The sequence below is a fragment of the Miniopterus natalensis genome, chromosome 7 (assembly GCF_054644295.1).
Source record: "Miniopterus natalensis isolate mMinNat1 chromosome 7, mMinNat1.hap1, whole genome shotgun sequence".
NCBI classification, from domain to species: domain Eukaryota; kingdom Metazoa; phylum Chordata; class Mammalia; order Chiroptera; family Miniopteridae; genus Miniopterus; species Miniopterus natalensis.
The window spans coordinates 22,514,777-22,534,769 of record NC_142087.1 but is presented as its reverse complement, the minus strand read 5'-3'; the positions used below and the strand labels follow the sequence as shown (position 1 = coordinate 22,534,769).

The 19,993-nt window shown below is 39.6% G+C and overlaps 1 protein-coding gene across 1 annotated transcript; it reads right to left on the bottom strand.

The window, feature by feature from the left end:
• Positions 1 to 1,555: 1,555 nt before the first annotated feature.
• On the bottom strand, positions 1,556 to 16,590 carry BTBD3 (BTB domain containing 3). The gene is made up of 4 exons (XM_016212019.2): positions 10,313 to 16,590; positions 9,717 to 9,807; positions 9,027 to 9,145; positions 1,556 to 5,553 (listed from the first exon to the last, which is right to left on the bottom strand). The coding sequence occupies exons 1-4, from the start codon at positions 10,645 to 10,647 to the stop codon at positions 4,521 to 4,523; spliced, it is 1,578 nt and encodes a 525-aa protein (XP_016067505.1). The 5' UTR covers positions 10,648 to 16,590; the 3' UTR covers positions 1,556 to 4,520.
• Between the last annotated feature and the right edge of the window lie 3,403 nt (positions 16,591 to 19,993).

Sequence of the window (19,993 nt, the reverse complement as noted above, 5' to 3'; positions counted from 1 at the left end):
AGTCTGCATGAAAAAGAATTCTCCCTCCCCATGGCCCTCCCTCAGTAAAGGTGCAGAAGAGGCAACACAGGCAAGGTGCCCAAGTTGGGGAAATGCACCCAAAGATTTTTCAGAGGTGGATCCACAGCTGCTGGTGTCTGACACTGCTTGGGGGTGGGGTGCACATGAGAATCAACCATTCGTTTCCTTCATCTCCCTCACAGGTATTTTCATCTCACTTACCTGACAATGTCTTGGTTTAGAAGCTCTTTTCACTAGTGCTTATGTTGGTTATGGCTGAATAAATGAGAAAATTCTATTTTTGAAAATTTGCCCGTTTTAGTTTTGTGAGATGATATGTTCTAACAAGTGGAGCATAAGACAAAGTGTTGAGCAAAGGGAGTAGCTGGTCAATAAATATAAATGGTTCAGAAAAAAAGGCTGAAATGTAGGAATTAGAAATCAAAAGTGTAGTCATCGCCTACTGAAGCATCTCAATGTCAGGCAAAGCCCTGCTCTAGCACATGATTACTACAGGTTTTCAGGGCCACTTGCTCTTGTTTTGGCCTCCAAGTTTCATACTATTTAGTTCCCAGGAATGCTTTCCTCTTTTCTGGTGTGTCCCCCGCCACCCCCCCCCCCCCACCCAAGTTTAAGTCCATAACTTTTGCAGGCTTGCCCCAGTCAACTGGTAAAATGTTATTTCAATAACATGCTGATCCTGAGTGCCAATAAAGGAGCAAGATAATTTCCAACTGTCTTGGGATTTTAAAAACAAACACATGTGAATTAAGTTTAAATAGCAACAGAGAAGAGAGAATGGGTTAAGACTTTCCTGGATTAAAGATCTTTGCAATTCAGGTTGCATCTGTAATTAAGCTGATGAGAATGTGTACTTCTAGTTCCCTTATTCTTGGAAATAATTCCAGAAGTCCTTTCAGCAGGGATGCTACAGAAACTGAAGTGGTTAGGTGGTTAAGCAAATATACAAGGTTTCAGAGTAAATTCTAGAATGAAAGCAACAGAGAAATAGTATATGTACATGTGTATATAATTATGTATAAATGTGTGTATTAATGTACTTGATATGAGGAAATATAACAGAGAACTAGTTGAGCACATAAAAATTATATTCAAAATTCTCATATGACTGTTTCTTTTAATTCCTAGACATAAGCCATTAGAACCTGGCAGGAACAAGCAGGACTGGTCATCTAAAGCTACACGTGACGCACTATCACCCACTTGTACAGCCAGATCCACAGACATTTGAGCAACCACAGCATCAGAATGCCAGCCAATCCCAAATTCCATCGGGGAATATAAATGCATCCACGCCCTCCCTCTCATTAACTTAGAGTCAGGCTTTGGACAATGCAACTAATTAATGTAAGCATTTTTCTCTCATGCTTTTGCCTCAAATTTTTACTTCTTTAGGGATCAGTGATATCTGAATACTTAGCAAACAAATGCTCCTGCCCAACTCATCTCTGTAAAATGTAGTGGTACTCAAAGTGCCAGAATGAAACTTTTTACTATTTCCAGGGCCCTACAAAAATGCCAAGGGAAACAAATCTATGAACCAGTTTTTATTTTTATTTGCATTTAACATGATTATACACATTCATGTGTCTACCAAGGTCTGCACTGTGACATTAAAAATACAGTACAATAACATTCAACATGAGGTACTTCATATTTATATATTTTCCTTCATAAATAACGCTGTAAGCTACTAAATTCAAGCACTCTGATGCACAAGTGGCTTGAATTAGTGGAGCTTATTTCAACACCTTAAAAAACAAAAAAGACAGTTCAGTGCAATAATTATGTAGAAAGGAGACCATTTACTTAAATACTATATTAAGATATGCTTAAAGAATGTTACATCAGAACTGCTAGCCTAGTTCCCCGTTACCCCCAGTATGAACGACGACCAAGACTGCCAGGTACATTGGGGAAAGCATCTACAGAGCATTTTATAAAGCTGTGTTTATACACTAGAGTTGCCTGCCTTGTCAGAACAATAGTTTCTAGTTTTAAAAGCTACAAAATTTAAGATTACCGAAGAAAATAAAGCAAGCACATTAGCCTTCATTCCACGCTGCTGAAAATGCAGAAGGGAGAATAGGGTTTAAAATATAAAATTTCTGATTCTTAAATACAGTTTCCAAATAGAACCCACAAGCCCTCAGCACCAGCCAATCAGGTAGTAAAGGTGTCTTTTTCTTTAGGTAATAGGAATTAACACGCAATTCTTCTACACCCAGTGTACAGGGTCTCACTGGTGTTCACCCAGCAGGTCCCTAGCCACAGGGAGGGCAGCAGGCTAGCGGGTAGGGACAGTGAGTGTTACTGAATGAACAATCTTCACTCTAAGGTTACCACACCCCCCTTACAATCTGATATGATGAAATTAGTGCTAAATCAAGTTCCTTCTCCTCTGGCTTAAAAATGAGTGCCTTCTAATCAGGTATATAGTCTACCAATTTGCACAGTAGCTGTGAATTCTTGAAATGTTTAATCATAATTTAAAAACAAACTCATTTGTACAAGTATTTTTGAAACTGAAAATGTACCTTTATTTCATAGATACTTTGCCAACACTACTATGTGCCATTTCCCTAATAAGAATAATTGTTAGGTCATTTTAGAAAGTTGTCCTGGAGTACTCATTTATAATCGCCAGTAACAGCTTTTGATCATCCAGATTCTGTGCTAACACACATAGGTAATGGCAAAGATGATTAAAACATTTCCCATAATCCAGTGTTCTCCTCCATGAGGGAAGCCGGCCAAAAGCAACAAGCCCTTGTCTACAGGGGAAGAAGTGGCCCAGAAACACAGTGAAAACGGTAAGGGCAGCCACTCACCGGGCCTTGCTGGGGCCAGAGGAGGGAACATTTCTGTCCCCCCTCTCATTGGCCAGGCAGGGAGGAGACCATTCCTGAGTCGGCACACAGCTTGCGTGCACATGGGCGCCCACGCACACACCCCACCCCAGGACTAACCCCTGCTCCAGACAAGCCAGCCTCGGGCTTGCAGAGCAGGAGAAGGAGGCGGCCAGGGACCACACTCTGGGTGGCAAGCGAGCCATCTCAGGATCACACTGAGCAGAAAAGCTGCCCAGAAACACAGAGAAGCTTCAACTGGAAGTGAGCACATGGGACACTACCAGGGTCAGGGGCACTAAACCATCATAAGCCATCACTGAAGGAGAATTGTTTTGATGAGCTTTTCCCGCCTTTGCTTACATTATCCATGGAAAAATGAGAGCTGGATGTGATGCTGATGCAGTGACTATTAGGTATGATCAGGTGTATCGCTCCAGACTATTTTTTTTTAAACCCTGCAGGAACACATTGGCACTTGAAGATGGCCAGAGGCCAGATTCTAGCAGTCCAGGAACAAGACAGGACTACAATCAACTCAGAAGACAGTATGTGGTCAAAGTAGAACAGGTAAAGTATATTCCACATTAAAAAAAAACACACCCAGTGGATAAAGGTGTCTCGCTGTACTAGCATGTAGAGCTACGCATTGTCTCTGCTCACCGGAAGCGTCGTTTGGTCCTCTCTTCATGAAAAGGGAACGGGACTCTACAGTGTGACGCACGAGCACAAGCCAGCGGTGAGGGTCAGGCGCTAAGGGGGCAGAAAGCATGACTTTTTCAAACTGTTCCTTTTATTGAGCCACCAGTTAATCCACGTGTAGGATGGGGCTTTTTTAAGTTTCCTTTTTAAACTGTTTTAGTTTAAAATAATAGGCCTGCAACTTTTTCCTAATGACAACAAAACTTTAGAATTTAGTTACTTCTAAAAAAAAGTGTCTGTACTGCAATATTCTTTCTAATCTAACAGAACAAGTCTGCTTGTGGCAGAAGTCATGGCCGAACAAACATCCAATTTCCTATTTTCCCGCTTTAAACTGACACTTTGCAGTGGTTAATATGGAACAATCTTATGAATGTGGGATTTAAGAAAAAGCCATGCCCAGAAGTAAAATATTTAAAAAGAAATAAAAGCTAAACATGACTACTGTCTACTTTCTAAATTATTACTTATTATAAAACAAAACTTCTTTCAAAATTGTACACTGAGGTTTATCTGTTTCTTTTTTGGGGGGGTACTGTTTAAAAATAACTCTTGTCATTATTATTTTAGACTATGTACTTCTATTTGTCAAAATAAAGCCCTGAAGGAAATTTGAGGTGATTCAAAAATTGTCTTAAGAGGGACAAAACTGGGAGGTCAAGGGGGCAGTAGGGAAAAAAGCACATTCTCCCCAGCTGTATAGATGAATGCAATTCTAAAAACCACAAAGCCCTAATAAGAACTTGGCTCTTTTAAGCGTATAGTTAAAAGCCAAATGCTGCATTTTTGCCTGTACATAATTAAAAGGTTGGAAGAAATTAGAAACTGCTTACAGCTTCATTCATTACAAACTACCTGCACTGATCACATATCTGCAGATGAGCTAAGCATCAAGCAAGTAGGAACCAGATGTGCTCCTCAGAGCTCACACTGCTTCGCAAAGTGTTTTCAAGCATAGAATATAAGTTCTGGAATCTGCCCTCCCTGCACCCCAGTGCCGTTGGTGCTGTCTGAGGAGCACTGAAACTGGACAGTCACTTTGCCACACTGAACCTCTGTCATGCCTTCCTGTCCGAAGTAGCTGAGCTCGTTGCCATCCAGTATCACGCTGGCTGTGTAGAAGGTGTCTGGCTCGATCTGCACCGGGTACTCAAACCACACAGGGAAGGTGTTGCTGGAGCCATCTGAGAAGTACTTGCTCAAGTTCTGGCCCAGGACAACGCCCTGCCGCTTGAGCTCAATCTTGGCGCTGTACTCCGCGGAGCCACAGCTGGAGCCGTACAGCCCGAAGCCGGCGATGAACACCCTCTTGTCCACTGCGAACTGAATGCTGTCACAGCGGCCCCGGTAGCGCCACTGGTTGCTCCGATAGGCACACGACTGGAAACGGTGACAGCGCTGGGGGACAAGGCCCTTGCGGGCTTTACTCACAAACTGCAGCTCGGGCTTTTTGGCCGCAGTGTACCAGAGGAAGATGTCGTTGGTCTCGTTGAGAGTTAGGACTCCGGACTGTGCAGCACCATTTGCAAAATCATCCAGGGCCATGGTGGGTATGCGGATCAAGTAAAGTGCCTTTCCCAGGACCTTGCGCTTATTTTCGATGCTCAGCGCTAGATCTTGCCGCTGGCATTCCACTTCAGCCCAGTTGAGGGCTGCCTCAAAAACAACAATTTCTTTGGCATTCAGAGTTTCCCTGCGGAGGATACTTTCTAGTGTCTGGAAGTCAATGTCGCAGAATCCCTCAGACTTAAGAGCTAACTCGGCCTGGGCATCGATCACCTCCCAGCAACGCTGGGTTAGGTCTGGCTCCTCGAACAAGCAGCTCTGGGAGAGGAGCACACAGGCGTTCTTGGCACTCAGGCTGGTCTCCAGGAAATTAACGCATGCTCTGGCGAGGTGAGGGACAATGTATTTTTTGGCAGCATAGAGAGTAGCCAGCACCGTGTCAGCAGCCAAGTCAATTTCATCACAATAGATGTATCTGGAAGAAAAAAGTGCAAGCATGTAAATGGAAGTTTCACAAAATGAGTGTGTCCAGCAAGAAAACATGCAACTACTTTCAAGCTAGTTCAAAAAATGTCATCTTAGGTGGCAATTACAAAAATGATTAGGGATTAAAAAAAAACACCTGAAATATGTTCATAAATTAGTATTTCAACTCAGTAGTAACTTTGTATAAAGACATTAACTTTGTGTTATCATTCTAGCCTCTATGTTATAAGCTGCATTTAATAAAATATAAGATGGCATATCAGATAGTTAATATTAGAAAAAAAAACCAGCAAAATTCTATTACATGTACTTTTTTATATTTAATGAAAAGAACAACACCCCAGTGTTTTAGAAGCATTAAATGTTTTACTTTAAAAACTTTCTGTACATACAGACAGAAAAAAATGCCTTTAATACTATGATGTTAGCAATGATTCCATCTTGATACTTTTAACTAAGTATGACTTGGATTTCTCCTAAACACAAAATAAAACCTGAGATTAAATAAGATACTTTTCAAGTAGTTCTAAGTTCAAAGGGCTAGCAAATATGGACTTCAACACTATCTTCCAGTTGCCTTTGTACAGAATCTAATACAGGTTTGGTAGTTGGCTTTTTTTTTTAAACTCTTAAACTCCTGTTTCCCCTCCCACATTCTTTCCACCTTCAGAATTAAAGGATGTATTTAATTGAGAAAAAGTAGGAAAGCCTATATATGTACTATTTCTGTGATTCTGTAATGTTTCAGGGGCAGTGCAGTCCTAGGACGGTATGTAAAGGTAAAAATCACCTGCTGCTTTTACATTGCTGTGGTTCACCAAGTGAGTCAGAGAGAACTACATGTGGGTGAAAAATACATGCTGATAAAACTTCACTTTAAAATCTTTCTGGCTAAGGTTAGCTACTGTGAAGTTTCCTCCTTTAATCATTCATTATATCTCAACTTAGTGAAATACACATAACAAAAAATTAGCAGTGGCTTCTGTAAGGTAGAAACATACACACACACACACACACACAAATGATGGCAATGGCAATAAGAAAAATGTCCACAACCCCAAACTGAACTGGCATTTTTACTCCCAGGAAGCCCCTTCTCTTCTGATAGGCTAAGCCATCTACCACTGGTAAGAACCTCTTGATAAAACACCACTAGAGATGCTCCAGCCAAAGTCAGAACCCTGGGGAGGATTCTGAAGCATAGTCAGCACTCCAGCTCTTACCCTGGAGTTCTCTATCACCTGAGCAGTCTTCCCTTTTTCTTTACAACCCCTTTCCAGAAAGGCTAGCTACTCACCCAACACACAGGCATAAGGAAAGCCTGGCCTCCTGTATCCTCGGGACAATGCAGGACTGATCAACTATGGGACAGCAGCAAATGGCATCTTACTATTTTTCTCATTTTATGTGGATGGCCTGTCTAATTTTAAAAAGCTGTATCAAGATATATTCTAGGCAATACATTTGTGAGAAAAGGTGCTTGTCAAGTGACCAGTCAAATGACTTAGGTAAAATGTGATTCTGTGATTATCACTCATGTTTCCCAATTGTGTATATATCTGGAATGACACAACACTCTACTCAACTGTAGTGAAGCCAACGTGCTGAACCAGTGTTGGCATTCCCCTCTAAAACAATGTCAAATATACAAAGCTGGCTTGACTGGGGGGAAAATGGTTCCTGTACTTATATCTCTAAATAACTGCAGAAGTCATAAAGTATTGGTTGGTTAAAAAAAAGTGGTAGATTAGTTTACATTTTGGAACTTCACACGCTCACTTGCTTTTAACTTCCCTACCTTCCACTGTGAAAGTTTAAGTCAGGAGCAATTAGATTTCAAAACTATAATGCAAATAAATAATTAAATACTTTTAAGTTCTAGAACTCTAACAGTGAACTGCTTGGCATCTCTGACACCATCGTGTTCAAACCTGCTTTGTTCCCATGGCTTTTAGGTTAATAGCTTCTGCTTGGTCTTGCATACAGACAGCCTAATCATTAGAGGACTTTGGCTGTGGCTTCAGTTGTGCAAAAACAGCCCCTCACCAGAAATTGCCTCTCCCGAGGAGATAAAGGAAGTATGTACAAAAACAATGTTTACCACAGATTTGCAGGAACCTAACCTTATGACCGGACTCACATCAACTAGGGTCAACAGGCAAAAAAACAAAAGAAGTTTCACAATCTTTCTTGAACCCCTGCTGGTACCTAGATGTCTATAGTCATCAATCACCTTTTGGCTCTCCTGTTTCCCTCTTCCCTAGACATAAAAGAAGCCCGAATTCTGCACTTTCTTAAAATGGTTCTTTAAGACGTCAGTCTGACATCTTCTTGGCTTTCTGAATAAAGTTGCTTTCTTTGCCCTAACTCCTTGTCACTCGCATCCCTGGCTGCCATGCACCAAGCTTGACTTGGTTACAAAATTAACTATACTGCTTATTTTTCAACAGGCAGCAGACGATACACAACAACATTTTAACCATCTGTGAGGTTATTGTCCAACTTGTTGACCAACTTGAATAATTTTTTTTCACACACATTATTTTTATTTTCTAGTGAACCAAAATTCCTATGGCAGCTGATAACTTTGAACTCCTATATACCTGGTGTGTTAGAGTATTTAACAAAAAATTATATAAATATGATTTAGAATAACCATTGGACTTCAGCAACATGGTAGGCTATCACTGCCTAGCCCCAGTACATGTAAAGAAGTGGGCTCTATTTACCTCATTAACATGTACTGGATTCTCAAAGACCCATGAGATATAAAACTATTTTTTAATAAATACATACCTTATAGCTTTATATTGCTATATTGCCACTTAAAAGTTATTCTGTTTAAATACATAGAAAACTATAGAAAACTACTCATCTCTCTCAAAAATATACCCTCAACTATCAAATGCAAGTGCTCCGTACCCTTGAGAAAGGGTATCCGATTTTATACAGGAGTGTGTGAATGTGCGTGTGCAAAGATCAGATGATTTCAACAGATAATAAGTTTCACATTTGCTGGGAGGAACAATAACTCCTAAAAAACTTAGGAATCTCTTAACTGGTGGTATTTAAACAAGGTATATATTTCCAGAATTGTGAAGAAAAAATTAGTCTTTTTAGAGTTTTTCACATACAATGCTTTCAGAGATGACATCCTCTATTAGAAAATGCCTATGCCATAGTTATTTTTCTTTAATTCTAAGTTGTTAACAATCAAATCACAACCCACTCGTGCCCAAATCCTATGCCAAGGTGTGATTATAAATGCCGGCATCATTCCACATGCTTTCCAATAAAAGATGCACAGTCTTCTCCAAAAACATTTACAAGGTAAGCAGCTCCCTCTTTCTTTCTTCATCAATCTCCCTTTTCTGTTACACAGAACTTAAATGTAACTGTGAAATAGGCAGAGTACAAATACAGCATAAACAAACTCTTTACAAACATACGAATGATGCTTACTTCAGCATAGCGAGAAAAGCAGCAGGTTCGACATCTGGTATACGGATTTCATCTTTGTCCTCAGCAAGTTCTCCGTAAAACATTGCATGGAACACAGAGCTCCCAACAGCTAAAACATACTGTGGAGAAAAGGAAATCTTATTTCATGCTCTAAATTGAAGCATTTTCAGCAAATCAACCCAGAAAAACAACTCTAAACAATCAGGTTTAGTAGACACAGTGCACCTCAACCTGCTCTTTTGTCCAAGCCAAGGTACAGTGTATCTCGCTGTGACAGTAATAAGATAGATGTTCATGCAAATCAGTCTCTATGCTGCTAATTATCTCCAGGCTTTAACAGATTAATGCACAAGTTCCCTCATCACAAAATAAATAAATAAAAGAAAAGCTTATCTGACTGACTTCTAGGGGAAGAGCAAACATATGACTTTCCTAACCTGTCACAACAAGTCCCCATGACTGGAGAGTTAAAAGGGCATGTTTTTGTGTGAGCTATAAAGCAGGGTAAAAGGAACAAAGAAAAAAATTAAGCGTGGCCAAAGCCCTTTGGAGAGGCTGAGCTTTCATAACGATCGGGTGAGACATGCACTGCCTGCCATCAGCAAGCTGCCCGCCCCAAATTCTAGGCGGGAGGAGAGGGTCCCTCTCGGTAAATCTCAGGACTAAACCGGTAATGCAGCTGTTGCTTACTTTGTGTCCTGGCAACCGCTGAGTCCCACCTGGTGGCCCAACCACAAAATGTACATCTGCCATCAAATCATTATTGAACATCACCGCATTTCTATAAACAGAAGCAATCATTAATTCACAGCAGCATGCGTTTTTAATACCCCCTCCCCAATATACAGAACCCAAAACAGATTCGCAAGCTAAGCAACAGTTTAATAAGTTCAGGGTAAAACTGCACATAAAGGTTCCAACTGAACAACTGTGTTTGTAATCATTGCAAGCACATGGGAAGTAACTAAAGCTAAAAAAAAAAAAAAAAAAAAAAAAAAAGTTATCCAAACTTTTCATCAGACTAAGGATAAATAAAAGGTTTCTGTCTTCTACGGCCCACAGACATACCCCTGTCACTTAAATGTTACAGCTTGCAAAAACATTTTTATCTAAGAGGAAAACAGCTGTACTGTTTTGGAAAAGGCACAAGGCAGTTTTCCATTAGCAATAAAGCTGCCGGGAAAAGAGGAAACACAGGTTTATGTTAAAATACAGTATGGGTTGTGCAAAAGCAGAAACTTCAACACAGGAAAACTTTCAAAGTACGCAGGCTGGCCGGCACTCACCTCTCTCTGATGGTAGGATAGAGCCCCTGCCAATTTGGGGCTGGAATCAGGTTGTTGTTGCTGAGGTTCTGCTGGTGGTACTGCTGGACAGTGGTGCTGCTGGAGTTTGCTGGTTTTTTGCGGGGAAATATATCAGCAGCCATCTTCTTCTTTTTAGTCTTCAAGGTAATTATTTCATAACAAACTGGAGGCAACTTGCTGATGCTGCTGCTGCTGCTGCTGCTACTGCTGGTATTTGTTTTCTTCGAGCTTTTCTTGGACCTGTTCTTTACCGTCTCTGGAAGCATCAAGAAGAAGGTGAGACATTTCATGTTCTTTTCCTTGTCATCTACCATGAGTACAGTATGTCTCTCTTTAGAGCTAGATATCCCAGGATGGTACAAACATCAAGGAAAAGAGGCCGGCACGAGCTAAGATGTTAACAGAAACCAACAAGCTGGTATTTTGCTTCTTTTCTCAGCCAGGCAAGGTGACCTTTTCACTATGTTGAATAGTTACTGGCTTTAAGTTTTATCCAGTACCGGGTCTGTTAAATACATGCCCGGCATGATTCCTGTTTCTCTTATTTGCTCATAAAAACAGCCTAGTTTCCTGGATCACCTGAAAAGGCTACAGTGAGCGAAGACGACAGGCAGAGAGCCGCAACACTTGTTTTCTGAATTAGGTTAGCGAGATGTGCTGGAGTGGCGCGAGTCTGCGAGTCTGTTCAGCCGGCTGAAGTTGTGTGGGGAATGGCTCAGAGCAGAGTAGGTATTACAGCCCTGCAGATGGAGTCAGACAGCCAGTGCTCGGAGCCAATAGCTGAAGTCACCAATCATGATTGGACCAAGCAAAACAGTGACACCTATTGTAACGTGCACAGTTCTGATATTAAAGAAACAGTAGTTGCATTCTCGTGTACTATATTACTGTATATTTAAATAAGATAAACAACCTATGAAATACATTTGGGAACAGGAAGACTTTGTGCTCACAGATTTCCTTCAGTACACTTTTATTTCCCCAGTTACACAAGCAGGCTCAGTTAACAAAGGGTAGGGACCGATGTCTACTCTCTATCACCGGTAAAATCTTTATCCCGGCAGCATTTACTTTCAAATACTTCAAACAAAATCCTCCACCCTACCAGCTAGGAGGAATTATTAACAGCAAAACCATACTAAACACATTTATCACAGCTTAATGGAAAAACTGTTCTTTTTCTTTTTCCAGCCTCTTTGAATGTAAGTTATAATCTAGTGCAAACTAAGAGATGAGGTCATGTATTCACTTTACCTCCCGGTGTTTCCTAGCTCCCGTAATGATTTTTGACAGGAGTCCCAGATCACGACATACTGTTAATTAGACTAAGATTATACCAGTAGGCTTAACTGCACTGAAACACAGACGAATTCTAGATGTAAAAATAAGCTTGAAGTGAGATGAATCCAAACCCAGTGATCAGTGTTTAAAGGGGGTAATTCAGTGTGGTGACTGCAGAGGGCGGTGAGGGGAGGTGGAAGAGAGTACAGGGGGGACAAATGGCAATGGGAAAAAGTAAAGTAAAATAAATAAAATAAAATGAAAATAAAGGGGGAAAAAGGTTGTAATTCACTAAAAATATGTCAGATGGGCCCCTTTTCAGGGTTTCAAAGTGCAACTGAAATATTATGGCTACATTTAGCCTTGTCATGATTTTAAATAATATAATCCACAACTTCTAACAGAACAAACTGTAACATGGCTAATTCAACATGATAAATGTTCTGATGGTGCCTAGTTAAAATGCAAACAGGTTCTCTCTGCTTTGATTCAAGAGACTATAAACTACTATGTGCTTTTTATAGGCAAGAATGGCTAAGAAAAAACAAAAACACCTGCTGTAGGTTCCACACATGCTTATTCTTTCCTAAAGAGGGACTAATGAGATTTAATCTCACCCCTATCTATTTGTCCCCAATGCAACAGCCGTTTCTACCCCACAACTGAATGTACCCTTCACAAGCACAGCCCTGCTGGTTGCACATTCATCTGAATAAGGCGTTCAGGACAGAGTGAGGGCTCAACACGCGGGAATTTCAACTGCTATTGTAACTGATGACCTACCAAAGATAACACACCAGAAATCAGACCTTAGATCCCTGGGACCCTAAATCATTAATTGATCCAGGGAATACCCTCTTTATTGTCATTGTTACTCTTAAAACTGTCTGCGAAGCCACTGCTATGTAAAAGGGCTGAGGTTTTTTAGCAGGTTATTCATCCCCATCTTACACGGACCCTACAAAGCTGCTTATTTATTACAATTATGTTTCCAATCACAGGGCTACCTACCACACAAATACACACTTCCAAGTCTCCTTCAAACATTTTAATACTCAATGAGAGAGAGATCTAGAAACTAGCTTTTAAAACCACGAAACAGAAACAAGTGAGTTCCTATTTGAGCTAAGTATTCAGGATATGATTTTTAAAAATCAAAGGCTTTCTCTCTTACTTAACTGCTACTAAAACTTTGTGACCACTACCCACCTAGGAAAGCCACAATGACAGGGAGGGCCTTCTGACAGGTCAGACAGTCATCGATTAGAATGGAAAGGGAAATGAGCTGCTTTGAGACTGACACACTGAAACTGGCAGCTGGACAGACAAAATAGAAACAGCATAAAAGGCAGACATGAACTTAGAAGGCTCTGTGATTTTTATTCATTTTGCATACAGTTCAACACTCTTTACTAAGAAAGCCTCCGACAAGTGCCACCAGTGTTACTTGACTCCAGTAAAATAAAGAAAAATGTGCAGATAGCCCGTTAAGAAAGGAAATTACCTATTTTAGAAAATGCTCTTTCTGAAAGCAGAAAGTTAAGTTCTGTGGAAAGGCTCAGATCTGCCAGTTACATGAATTAGTGCTGAATGCGAAAGCCCGGGAAAGGTGCTATGAGGAGGGACATGATTACTCAGGATGTGGGGACTGATGAGCTCGGTTGTTGACAGAGATACGGTCTTGACTACAAAAAGTAACCCAATTAAAAAATAAGAACGACATTTACAGTCTTGTAGCCAATTTGAAAAGCATGAAAATGTTAATAAAATCGAGGCAATGGGAAACGTACCAAGGTCCTTGCTACTGAAAGTACAGCTCAAGGAACAGCAGCTGGAGCACGGCCTGTGAGCCGGTTAGAACCCAGGTCTCTGCCAGGTTCTAGATGAGAATCTGCATTTTAACAAGACCCTCCAGGTAAACTGTAGGACACTCACGTTTGAGAAAACCTTTTATAGATAACTAAGGAATGTCACTGGGTCTACCCAATTATCCTGTATCAACCTCTGGCATCACATTTTGCATTCAATTATCAAGTGAATGAAGAAATAATTCAAAATAATTTAATTTGGTTTGTACGTGAAACCTAACCACCTTCATTGTCTTGTTCTGAAATTCTTCCGATTAGGCCCTAAATGTCAAAATTCAGGTGTGTAAACAGCCAGCTGAGAGGCCCCCAAACATTTTTCAATTCTCTGGAGAAGAAGCTGAAGCCTAGATTATTTTCCAGGACAACCACCAAGATGATTTTAGTGGGAAATAAAAGGGTTAAAAAATGCCAAGTGTGAAACAGATGCTATTTAATATTTTAAAATAATCTACTTCACAATTTTCTTTTAAACAATTAGTGCTGTGGCACAGCAAAATTAACAATCAAGTAACTGCTTCAGCCCTGGCTCAGCCACTGAAACTTAAAGTATGTGTGTGTTGGGGGGTGGAGGTCCTGAAAAAATCATTTAGCCTGTAAGCGCCTCAATTTCCTCAGCTACAAAACAAAGAGGTTCATCAAGAATAGATGAGTGTTTCTCTGACTTTACCTTCAAGACATGCATTTTCTATTTGGACCTGGTACTAAGGTGTGTGTGGCACGTGCACACACAAATACACACACACAAATGGAAGGACCGCTCACAAAATTAACTCCTAACATGCTATGATACACTCGGAAATTTTCTACTTCATTTTCTTTTTAATGTTGGTCTTGTTGGTTCCTTCCACTGATTTCATGACACAGCACAGTCTAAGTAACAATGACCTAGATTATTTCTAAAGGCTTTTAAGGTTTAACATCCCAGAGTCTTTTTCTATGAAGCACCTGCACTTCGGACAGCCAGTGAGGAACAAGGCAGGCCTGCACCAACTGAGGGGAGCCCACACACTCTCAAACTGCATGCAAAATTGGGAGCGTTACATTTATTTCTCTGGAAGAAAAGCCATAGCATAGCTGTCATCTGTCTTTCAGAGTAATCTATGGCACAATAAAATGTTATAAAAACATCTAAGATTGACTTGAATATACAAAATATCCATGTCACTTTACTCTCTGCTTTAATTTCTATAAGTCTATCTCATTAAATACAAACTATGGCCTCTTCTCCCTCTTCTTGGACTTAAATATAAATAGTTAAAACTCCATTTACGAAATTTGTAACCCAGAAACACCGCCCACTGGGTTGAAGGGTAAGAAAAGATACCAGCCCTGTATCTATTGTCAAATGTCACCTCTAAAATTTCTTTCCAACTAACACTGTATCACTTGTTCCTACATGTCCTTAATTTTAAGGCTGTTAGGAGACATGGTTAATCTGCTCTAATGAAGTAAATAGGTCAAGAAGCCCATCAATCTTTTACGAGAGTATTCTCAAAACACAACATGCTGATCATGCAGTGTATTAGGTGTTGGACACATTATGGTGAGCAAGATTAGGAACTAAGCTTAAAAGGTTATTAGCTAATAACAGTGTTTCAGATGATTGTTATAATTGCAAGAAAGTTCAGTCACCTTTATCTCTTTTCATTCAATTCCCAATAATAACAAAATTATCAATTTAAGCTAATTAGATCATCCTCTCCACCACCAGGAGGTGTGCCAGACATCTACCTTTATTTAGTAGAAACTTGTATGTTCAGTTTGGGGTCTTGAATAAGGTCTGGAACCAAAAGAGACTCTAGAAATCATTTAATGCAACTCTGCCCACAGATAAGGTAACTGGGTGTCCAAAAGATTAAAAGATTTGTGAAAAGTCCACAATTAAGTAGTGGGACAACGTCCGGATTAGAATGCAGATTTCCTGACTGCCTGCCCAATTCTGTCTGTTCCACTCACTGGGATGTTCACCCAGAGTAATTACCCTACGTCTTTACATAATGCTTTTTATCTTCATATTTCGATTCTACTTTAAAATAAAGATGTATGTGCAAAACTGAGAGACATGAAAACCATGACCATACATACTCGGCACCCTGTAGGAAGAACGCTAGAAAGACACTTTCTGGAAAGAAATGGAGAGGAAGCGTAACAAGGACCATGTAAGCGCAGGAGCCATGAGGAGCGAGCTTCTCAAAAACAGCAGAGGCTCTCCAGGTAAAATGAAAGTTTGAAAACCAGCCATTCCCAGTTAACACCAACAAATCCTAAGTCGACAATGCTGGCCGCTCTTGTTTAACCTGTTCTCACTCTGGACTCTGCCTGGACTTGCATTTGGCTTACTACAAGACACCGACCCGGCTGCAGCAGTGAGGTTCACTGAGGTTTAAACAAGGGAGTGCGGACTGGAGAAATGAGTTACCACTCCCACAAATTATTAATAGAATATAACAGAGGAGAGAGATTTCACCTGTTAAGTCATGATGGAGTAATTTGTTTTTGCTTCTTTTGTGCTTTTAATACTGCATGAAAGTTATGTTTGTGCCATGGGAGGTAAAAAAGGTAAGCGGCAAAGTGTTAGCAGTCCCTAAAGGGAGCAGCAGCTGCTGGAAAAGACTATTTGCTTTCTAAATTTGAAAAAAAAAAATGGACTCAAGCACTGGCAGCATGGTATAGTGAAAAGAGGCAAGAACCAGCAACAAGTTACCTTAAGGTTACTCAGTATCTGTGAGCCTCATTTTCTCATCTGCCAAATGGGGTAATTATACCCAGTTCACCCCTCTCAGGTTTATTTCCAAGGAAAGATTACATGTCTGTGAAAGCACTTTGATAAAAGCTGAAAACATTCTGCAAAGGTAAGCTTTCACTATTAGCAACAATTGTACCCAAAGCAGGAAGCACTTGTGATACAATCTTCCAAAACAAAAAAAAAAACCCAAAGATTAATCTGGCTCCCTGCCCTTGTAATCTTCCAGGCTTCACAGCTACTGACATATCATCCATTCCCAGGCTTGCTCCAGCCCCACCCAAGGGCCAAACAGGTCCCAGGTTGCTCAGATTTTGCAGGGGAGGTTCAAGAATCAAGAATCAAGATCTGTGTCGTACATGGTGATCAGGTCCCACCCAATGCCTGAATCTGTACCTGGAAGTCACACTCCCGCTGTGTGTCCCCTGGGCTTCATTCAAACCTCCATGAGATCACCTGGTTGCAGGTACCCTGTTGCACCCACCTCCTCAGAGCCCGGAGCTGCAGGTAGTCCATCTAGCCGCCCAGCAATGTCTCCACTAGCACTCAATTTGGCCTCTCTCAACAAGGACCCAGTTTGAATTCTACCATCGAGAGTGGTAAGACAGACAAACATCTGACTAAGGCATACCTCAGTGCTGGCTGGAAGGACCAGGCTCATGGGCAGTTTCACTAAGTCATTTCCTTTTCACCACACAGAGCTCCAGTTAACCTTGAATTGTACTTTAAATTTGGAAAAAATGCCCAAAGGTAGAATGTGACAATTGTTTAAAAGAACTACTCTTTTTAAAATTCTATATGGTATGTAACATGATATTTGGTAATTATAGCTGTGTCTGTATACTTTTGGAATACTCATCTAAATCCATCATTCTCTATCATGAATGTTAAAAGGGGTTATCTTGAAAAGGAATACATAAAATTTGTCAAGAAATATATGTATATATACATGTATATACAAATATGTATATATATATACACACACATATATGTATATAAACATATATATTTAAAGAAATGCTGCTATGAATTCTTTTGCAAAATTTAAGATGCTCTGGTAAACAAAGTAATCAACTGAAATTTTTTACATTCTCTAGAGGATCTCACAGTAAGTTTCCTTATATGTAAGTGTTGACTACATAATCTCTTATCTTTCCCAATTCTAGATTTCTAGAATTAAAGAATCTATATAATGTTCAGCAGAAATAATAATTTATTTAAAAGTTTTCTTTACACTTTAATACTATGATTATGTCCAATATTCAACTAGAACTGTGTATATATGTGCCATATTTTATTGATTTAAGATCGTCCCCCTCCCCCATCTTTTTAATATAGCTGAAATTGGATTTTCTCTTAAAACTGATGGCATCTCATGAGTATAACTATTAGGCTTTTTTTTTTTGCCTTTCTTGTTGGTACATAAAATAATGGCATGTCTTACAACTGATGGCACCTCACAGACAGTGAAATATGTAATTCAAGAGATAGAAAGGACTCTCTTCTTTAGGTTGGTTAATTATTTCTCTAACCAGGCAAGATGATGGCTTAGAATTCCGACTGAACAGCATTAGAATAATTGAGCTTTCATCAAGTAGTCATTTGATAAAGTACATACTCACAATTCTCAATTGAGACTGCTACTATGACAACCAATGATATGGTAGAAAATCTAGATGAAAATTTCAAAATGAGAATTTCCATTGCCAGGACTGGTAAGAAAGCCAGCATTAATACAATGTGTTTCTAATATTTTCTCATGGCACGCAGCTATACATGTACATAAAACTGATTAATGAAAGCCTATTAACTCTCTGGGTAATATTGCTAAAGATATTTTATCTATCAAAGATTAACTTACAACAACACTACACATAGGTTAAACCTGGAGCTAAATGATTCCTTAGAAATTATTATTTTCAAACAAATAGAATGTATATTAAAATGTTAGTTTAAGAGGGAGAAATAGTACCACGTTACAATGATCACTGTATGTATTACTTCCTCCTAGATACTTGAAAACAATTTACCCAAAGAAAAGTAAAATCAGGCCTCAGGAGGTTCTCCTGAGAAAGCCAAAAGGGAGACTGTTTTGACCCAATGGGTACATGATCCTACTGGAAATGCTAGAATGGAACAACTTTGCCAATACCTGCTGCGGCTTCCTCCTGGTTGTTTCTTGGCTTTAGTTGATGGGGAAATAATGTGTTTTAGTCAAAATTGTTTTCATAGATATTTTTTACTTTGGCTGGAGATATTTATTTTTTCCGATATTAGGAGGGTAATAACCAACAACAACATCTTCACAATCAGATCATTAATATCCAAAGCCTCTTCGCTTACTCAACTGAAGAATGTGTAGCTTTATTTGAGAAAGGCACCCTTTCCAGTGAGCACACGGAATGGGAAGAAAAAAATCCAGACAACCCTCAAACCACCAGATATTCTGTATCAATCCTGATTATTAATGGGGTGTCACAGACCAATTTTCCCAACATCCACCACTCTTAGAGAAAAAGCTCTACAAGATAAAGACTCCCTAATACAAGTGTGTGCTGTTCTCTTAGTCACGCCTTAGAAATGAACACTGCTCTCCTATCATTTAACTTTGTGCCACCCCCTCAAAACACGTGAAGTTATGACATAAATTATTTTATTATTTTTTTTTAATGTAGTCTTTCTTTTTTAGAGAAGTCTTTTTATTTTTTATTGATTTTAGATAGAGCAATGAAGGAGGAAAGAGTGAGAGAAACATCGATGTGACAGAGAAACATTGATAGCTGCCTCCTGCATGCGCCCAACTGGAGACTGAACCCACAAACCCCTTGGTGTACAGGATGACACAAAATTATTTTTGACTTAAATTTTTATCAATGAAGAATGAAGAAAATAGGTTTAGAAAAAGCAAGTCAGGAAAAAAAATCCTTTCATTTCTTATTTTAGCAAAACCACATAGAACAGATCAGTTACCGATTTAGCCATGTGACCACCATTACGCACACATGCACCAAAGGGCCTCGATTAACTACTATTTAATAAAATACCTTCCTTTATTTTTATAATGTCTGTGACTAGAATATAGCTGTTTTAAGCAAACAATACAACATCTAAAGGTTAGAGATCTACCACCATGAGAAAACTTGTGCTGCAGGAAAACACACACACACGAGGTTACAGGCACCTTTATAGCCATTTCCATACATTGTTTTCTGGAGTAGAAAGCCACCAAATGAAAACGAAAAAGGCACATGCATTTATTTCTAAACTGAGTCACAAAAACATTGCCTAACAAAAAAATTCAACTAGAATTAAAAGCCTGTGACAGAAGGTTATTATAGAAACCAGCTCCTGGCAAAAATTCGAAGTAAAATCTAAGTCCAAATTAAAAAATGTTTTATGCTACTTTTTATTAGCTTTAAAGTATATAATGCCCCATGACTGCTGTGAAAGACACAATATAAAGGCACACTGTCCTGTAAATGCTGGCATAACCTTAACTATTTCAGCACCAAGTCTCCTTCGGAGACTGCCCCCACTTGCTGCAGGAAATAATTTGCACTGATTAGTACTCCCTTGTTGCCTCCATCCTCATGCTAGTGAAATCAGAATAAAAACGGAGAGGCTTCTACACTTAGCTTCATTGCATGTGTCAGAAAAAAGAAAATGAGGTTTTTCAAACAAAAATTCAATTCTAATAATATATTCAGCAAGTCTTCTTTTTAATTAAAAGCTACTATATAAGTAGGTCAGCACTTGAACTGCCCAGAG

Bases quoted from the DNA above. Each gene is read 5' to 3' on its own strand.
- BTBD3 (XM_016212019.2), bottom strand. From the start codon at position 10,647: ATGGTAGATGACAAGGAAAAGAACATGAAATGTCTCACCTTCTTCTTG. The intron at 9,146-9,716 runs GTAAGCAACAGC...TTTTCTCCACAG, and splicing joins AGCGGTTGCCAGGACACAAA to TATGTTTTAGCTGTTGGGAG. The intron at 5,554-9,026 runs GTAAGCATCATT...TTTTTCTTCCAG, and splicing joins GCTTTTCTCGCTATGCTGAA to ATACATCTATTGTGATGAAA.